This window comes from Poecilia reticulata, linkage group LG1 (genome assembly GCF_000633615.1).
Source record: "Poecilia reticulata strain Guanapo linkage group LG1, Guppy_female_1.0+MT, whole genome shotgun sequence".
NCBI lineage: Eukaryota > Metazoa > Chordata > Actinopteri > Cyprinodontiformes > Poeciliidae > Poecilia > Poecilia reticulata.
Genome location: NC_024331.1, coordinates 20,360,777 through 20,367,497, shown reverse-complemented (window position 1 = coordinate 20,367,497; position 6,721 = coordinate 20,360,777). Strand labels below are relative to the sequence as shown.

At 35.4% G+C, this 6,721-nt stretch overlaps 1 protein-coding gene across 1 annotated transcript in view; it reads right to left on the bottom strand.

Annotated features, from left to right (window-relative positions):
- Positions 1-4,512, bottom strand: part of mettl14 (methyltransferase 14, N6-adenosine-methyltransferase non-catalytic subunit) — an 8,992-nt gene extending 4,480 nt beyond the window's left edge. Inside the window, exons 1-5 of the mRNA XM_008413649.2 lie at positions 4,283-4,512; positions 3,866-3,954; positions 2,631-2,718; positions 1,595-1,672; positions 138-225 (exon numbers count right to left, since the gene is read on the bottom strand). Coding sequence (XP_008411871.1) covers positions 138-225; positions 1,595-1,672; positions 2,631-2,718; positions 3,866-3,954; positions 4,283-4,348 — 409 coding nt within the window. The 5' untranslated portion in view covers positions 4,349-4,512. The remainder of the gene's footprint in view (positions 1-137; positions 226-1,594; positions 1,673-2,630; positions 2,719-3,865; positions 3,955-4,282) is intronic.
- Positions 4,513-6,721: the final 2,209 nt, after the last annotated feature.

Below are 6,721 nucleotides of genomic sequence, written 5' to 3'. Positions count from 1 at the left end.
TATATATATATATATATATATGTGTGTGTGTGTGTGTATATATATACCCAGGCCTCTGGTAGAGGACCCGAGCTCAGAGGATGAAACAGACCACCCGCGGAGGGTGAGAAGGGAATTTTTTTAAATAATATACTCACCAACATCCCTGATGAAATTTTGTGGTCTGTGTCCAGTGTCTACAAAGTGCTGACAATAGTCATTGTGAGGGTTCAAACTTTGGGTACCCTGAGAATTTTAGAATGGGAGAAAGTCAGTGAGGAGGGAAGGAAATACATTTGCAAAGTAGGGCAAGAACCCAAAAAAATTACTGTGCGTTTTTAACCTATTTTACAATTTAACTTCAACGCACATGAAAGTACTTAATTGTGCCACAAGGGATAAAAATGTTATAGATTTCATATGAACAAAGCTAAGTTGTCTATCATTGCCATCATTTCTGAGTCATGTATGTTAAAATAAGTGCATACTTGACAATGAAATACCTTATTTACTGTTAATCTGCATCTCCAAAAAACAAGAAAATTGTCATGTTCTATAAAAATAAATACAATACCAAGCAAAAATAGCCATTCTAGGAAGTTTAGGTTAAATGCATGGACTAGAAGAATATTGACGTGTGACAAGGCAGAGCTGAAAACTGAGCCACAGTTTTGCTGCAGATTCTCTGCTGGATTGAAGCCTGAACTTTGACGCCTTCCACTGACAATAAGTTAACCGGACCAACAAAACTTGTCCTTCAAGCTGCAACGTCAGAGCTAAAATAAGACTTGTTTATCTCAAGAGCTTCACCGTCTGAAAGACATGAATGGTGACCAGCCATGTGTAACACGCCTCATGGTGACAAAACATAGCTTTAAGTTTGTATTTATTTTCTTTAGCTTTTCATGTCTGCCAAATCTAATGTAATTCAGACAGATTTGTAAATTTTTTCACATCTAGTTAAATTCAAAATCCAGACAGAATGGAAAGCAGGGGTCAATGTTATATACTAATAATTTTAACTTATTGGTATTCGATAAGTCAAAATTGAATACCAAGATTTATGGATGTTTTCTTTTTGGTATGTAATTAAAGAAACTAAATGTAATAATTACAGCAGATGACAAAAAACTTGAATTAAACACGTGTCAGTAATTAAAGAAACTCTGTAAAAGTGGATTTTAAAAAGGTAAAAATATTTTCTGTTTTTTCCCCGAGGACCTTAAATGCCTTGGCAACTCCACATTCTGTCACTAGAAACAAAGTTATTTCAGCAAGTCACAACTTAAAACCACAACTTTCCAAAGGGCGAAACCTGTTGCAGGACATACCAGTACCATTGACGTTTTAACTAGGAAGTGCTGCTGAATTCTGGAGAGATTCCAGCATCATGTGGTTCTGAGTTTTTATCAAAATCTTCTTCCTGATACTGTCCTGTAAGGAGGGGTTTTGTTGACTTACTCAGCACTAACCAATTAAAAGTTTCATCTACATTTATTGGAAATTATGACGTAGTTAATGCAGGGCACAAGTTCTACCGCCTGAATAAAATAAACTTTCTAAACTAATCCTCTGATGACATTTTTGAAAAAGTGTGCAAAAAACATGTTCCAACCTTGAGGAAAGTACTGGAATCCTTGTATACTTCCTCGTACGGGTTGCTCTCCTCTTCTTGCTGCACTTCTACTTCATCCTAGCATACACAAACACAGCATGTACAAACATACAATTTAGAAAAGACATGCATTTTGTGTAATACAAGCAAAAACAATATTGATATATTTATACGAATGACAATCATTTGTTTAAAAGAAAATAAAAAAAAAAGAGAAAAATCACAATCATTGTTAATTGACATTTTTGGAGCCACAATTATTAGTAGTTGGATTCTCTATTTTGATTATATATGAAAATACAACAACGAGATTAAGAGAACTGACCTTGAAGCCAAAACAAAACTAAACAAAACAAAACCTAAGAATTAGGAGTAAGAAACAAAAAGGGGAAAACCCCGATTCATTTTATTTCTGTTGTAGTGGGCGGTACTAAGAGTGATGTAACACTGAGGTCACTAAATGAGTACAAGTGGGCTGAGCTGATACCAGACAGTGAGATAAAAAAAAAAATCATGAGTTATTGGCTGAATCACGTCACAGCCCTTAAAACATTTCCTTGTACTCCAAGAAAAAATATAAAAACACAGATCAGAGATCGGACATGCACAGGGCATCCTAACATTAAACAATATCCTCTGACTTGTAATGGAACAATTTTAAGTGAATTGTAAAATGGAGTCAAAGTGAGTGTTAGACAACCAGTGCCTAACATATAACTTCAGCAGAATTCAGGAGATTGTGTTCTCTGCAGGTTTATTATTTGTAAAAATACAAATGCATTCCTGGAAACTGCTTTAAAAAAATCTGACCTACAGTCACAGGTTAATCACTATTTACTGAAGTTGTTTAGCCACTTTAAAAGAAACATGATTCAGAGTGCTGTTTACCCTTTAATTAACTTGTACCAAATGCTTTATAAATTTTTTCTAAACTCTGTTTTTGTTTTATGCCATCATTAAACCTGTTTTTAAAGATAAAATGGGCACTTCTTTAAGTGGCCTATATGCGTGACAAACATCAAGTCAACACACTCACTTTTTGCTCTTCTACATCTTCCTCTGTGTCCTCTCCGTCTGTCTGTGGCTTTTTTTTAGAAGGAGGGGCTGAACTATCATATGAAGCTCTGTAAAACAAAACAGTTACTGTATAATGTTCTCAAGTGCCTTCACGTTCTAACCAAGATGCAACCTTTGACAGTGATCATATTTTCGCTTTGACAGACTGCATATAATTTTTATTCTTAATCACACCTGCTACAAATTAAACTATTCCACATCTCAACTGTGTTATAAAATGATGCAATGCAGGACAACTGCTTCTCAGAAAAAAAAAAAAAACTGTAAGCAGAAATCCAACTGTACGCATGCAAGTGTTATTAAATGCAAGTGCTTGTTTTACATCTATGGAAAAAAAAAACAATGCATTGCTGCTTAACAAAAAAAGTGCCTTCCGGACAGGTGATGAAAAGAAACAGAACTAACCATTGTGTTCATACCAGCTTTGCACATACAGAGTTTGAATTCTTTCCAGTTCTTTTTTTTTTCTTCAAGGATAAAACTGTATTTAGTTGTTTACACCTTCCCATCCTTTGTGATCAAAAAAGCCTTCCCACAGTACAAGGTCATCTTTCACTGTGAAAAGGACATGTTAAGGCTAATGTCCAGTAACTGTTTTCCTCCACACTTTGCGCTTTTGCATGTTGGCCAAAAGATTATCCATTATATTCTCATCTGACCAGAGTTCCTTACATAGTTTTAGACAAATTTCAAAGCAAATGTATTGTGGTTTTCTTTCAACAACAGCTGCCTTGAGTACACAATCAAAAATTGTCCTGCTGACAAATTCTCCCCAGATCCCACAGAAGTTACCACAGGACTGTTGACTGTGATAACTTAGGTGGACACCCAGGTCTTGACAGATTTACAGATGTGTCTGTACTCCTTAATTTTCAGGTGATGCTTGTGGATTATGACATGTCATAAAACTGGTATATAACTTTATATCCTAACTCTGCTTTAAACTCAACAGCTGGACTTATAATATGAAAATATGTGAAAAATAATATTTATTATGCACAATTCTTGGTTCAGATCTTGTCAATTTTAGATTAAACGTCTACACCAAATTTTAAAATCTTATACTGAAAGAAAATATAGATTTGGAAAACTAGACTTTTTAAATTAATCTTCATAATCTTATTTTCACTTTTATTTCTTTTCAAATGTATAAGTAGCTGCAGATATTGTCTGTGTCAAGGTGTTTTATCTTGCCTGCATATTTCTCTTGTCTCTTCTATCTCTTTGAGCTCATCTTTACTGTGCAGGACAACTCCAATGCGGTCTGCGCTCTCAGCTCCTAACTGTTGGTTGAAAAAAATAACAAACATTACAACAATACAGCATAATATTATTAACGTGTCTTAAAGTTATGTCTCCCGTCAGTCAATATCCTGCTTTTTTTGTTTATTTTTGCAATGTTTTAGTTTACTGTTAGCTAGAGTCCCGAAAATCAATCCGTTGCATTCATTTACACAGGAAGTAAAACTATTACCTGTTTTCTTCAGACATGGGGGAGTTATGTGAGCACCTGTCGATCCAATTAAGTTTTATCCGTGATAAAGAGTTTATTCATCCAGTATAAGCCTGCAGCTACTGCTGCTAAAGCTAACTGATTGATTGTATACTTGCCTGCTGAGCTAAGAGTTGCCTCCTTAGCTTTTGTCTCTCGCGTATCTCTTGAAGTCGGCTGTTCATGTCTTTAATAATGGCTTAATAGTTTCTTAAAATGTACATAAAGAACACTCAGTCAAGATGCATTTAAATATCTCCATACGTCTAATAGTAGCAAGTTCCAATTAAAACCTGCTAAAGGGAAGATAGCCGCTAAAATTCACAATAGGTACGCTTGTTATGTACACTGGAACACACGACTTTCTCAATGTTGAAATCTCTTCAAGCGCGGCTTTTGAAACTGGGGCTCTTGCCTTAAAGACAAGTCTAACTCTGTGTTCAAGTAAAGAATTCAAGAAAATGAAGTATTAATTGTTCGACTTTAGCGGCGAATTGAATATTAGTTTGTAACCCCGCTCACGTGAGCGAGTACCGGTGTAAGCCGACTTTGTTTGCCACTTTGCAAATGGTCGCCCCGTGATGACGACACCTATGAAGCCTTTCTAGGCGTTCACATATTCCCCTTCAAATAATTTTGAAGACACCTCTTTCTAAAAGAACCTTAAGAGGTAGATTCTGTTTTTACCGATTGCTGCGAAATATAAACATGTAAATACATTTCTTGAAAAAATATTCGAAAGACTTTGATGCTTACAGAGCAAGTGAGGACTTCAAAATATCAAGAGAAAAGTTGTGAACAAGCAGTGCACATTACCACTGTGCTCTGGTAAGCTATCAATTGATTTAGTTTTGTTCCACATAAAAAAGGCAAGAGATCAGTTGCACTTAGGCAAATGACTGACACTGACTGTATTTATTACAATGGAAGTGTGCAACTCATAGGCAGTTCTTGGCAGGAGCTGCAAGGACCATTGCTTCTGAAGAACTGGTCCTTCCACCTCCTTCAGCCCCTGTACTGAAGAGATGAGATAATACTAAATCAATTTCTTATGCGAAAAAATATTTATATTATATTATATTATATTTTTTAGTTTTACAGAATTAAATTAAGCTGTTGCACTTTTACCTGCAGTCTTATTGAGATAGTATTGAAGTTTTCATCTGCTAGATCAGGATTATCCAACCTGCAACTCTGGACCCGTAAGAGGCTCTTTGGATCTCTTTCTCACTTAATATATAAACAATGAAATACTGCCCTTTGTTTTTTCTTCCTCCTCCCCCAACATTACTAAATGTTCCCTAAAGTGCTTTGAAAGTCCATTTAAGACAAATCTGGATTTAAAAGAATTGAATGAACACAAATTGTCCATCCTGACACAAACCCTTGAAGAACCTTCAATGATGCTTGTCTAAATGTTCCTGACAAACTCATTACAATTTATAACATAACTTTAAGGGGAATCTTTAGGAACTCATGATGGTTCTCCAAAGGTTACATTTTGAAAGTTAATGATAATTTTCAGAGAACCTTTACGGGGTGTTCTTTGAAGGTTCTCTAAGGGTTACACAGTGAAAGTTGTTTATACTGTTCTGGAAACTTTTAGGGAATTATTCTCTGAAAGGTTTCTATCCGTGTATTGGCTGAACCTGCTTATCTTTGCAAGATCAAGGGGGAGCTGGTACCTATTTCCAGAGGCAAGAGGAAGACTACACCATGGACAGATCGCCAGTAGATAATATTCAGTGAACCTTTACAACTTCTTCCCTGAAGATTTTCTAAAAGTTACATTGTGAAGGAGGTAAATTCTCTTTAGAAGAACTTTGGCCAAAATTCCCCAAACAATCTTTAAATGGGACATTGTAGATAAGATGGGGGATCTTTAGGAAATTATATACTAATGGGTTGCATTGTTAAACATTGTAGATATTTTTTTTCAGAACCTATAGGGAATGATTTGACTTGGAAGTTTAGTAAAAGGTTACCTTGTTAAAGTTGTAATCTTTTGAGAATATTTTGGGAACATAAAATATGTCCATATATTTTCACTGTTCGATGTTGAATATAGCCGTTTAATGTTCCTTGAGAAGGAAGCTTTAATAGGCAAAGCTACTTGGTCATAGCAGGCAGCCTCCTCTGGTCCATGAACAAGAATGGCTCAGTGCTTAGACATGACCACATGATCAAAGCATAACAAATTAAAAACTAGGTCATATTTATGCCTAATTACTACAAGTTATTAACTAACTTTTAAGTTCATTTAGTCCTCGTTTTATTTTTGCTATTAACGTGCAATAGCAGCAGCTTAACACATACCTATAGAGATGTATCGTTGTTACACTGCATTAATAGATACATCACAATCTATAATATGATGCAAGTGGTCTGACTGCATTAAAGTCCAAACCCAATTATCTGTCAACAGATCAGCAGGATGCAGTGTCATCACATAGTGTATGGAAGAGCAGAGAGGAAATCCCATAACGTCAAGAAGAAAAAAAAAACTAAAAAACATTTGCACTGAGAACATCATCATGTCCGAAAAAGAAAAAAAAAAG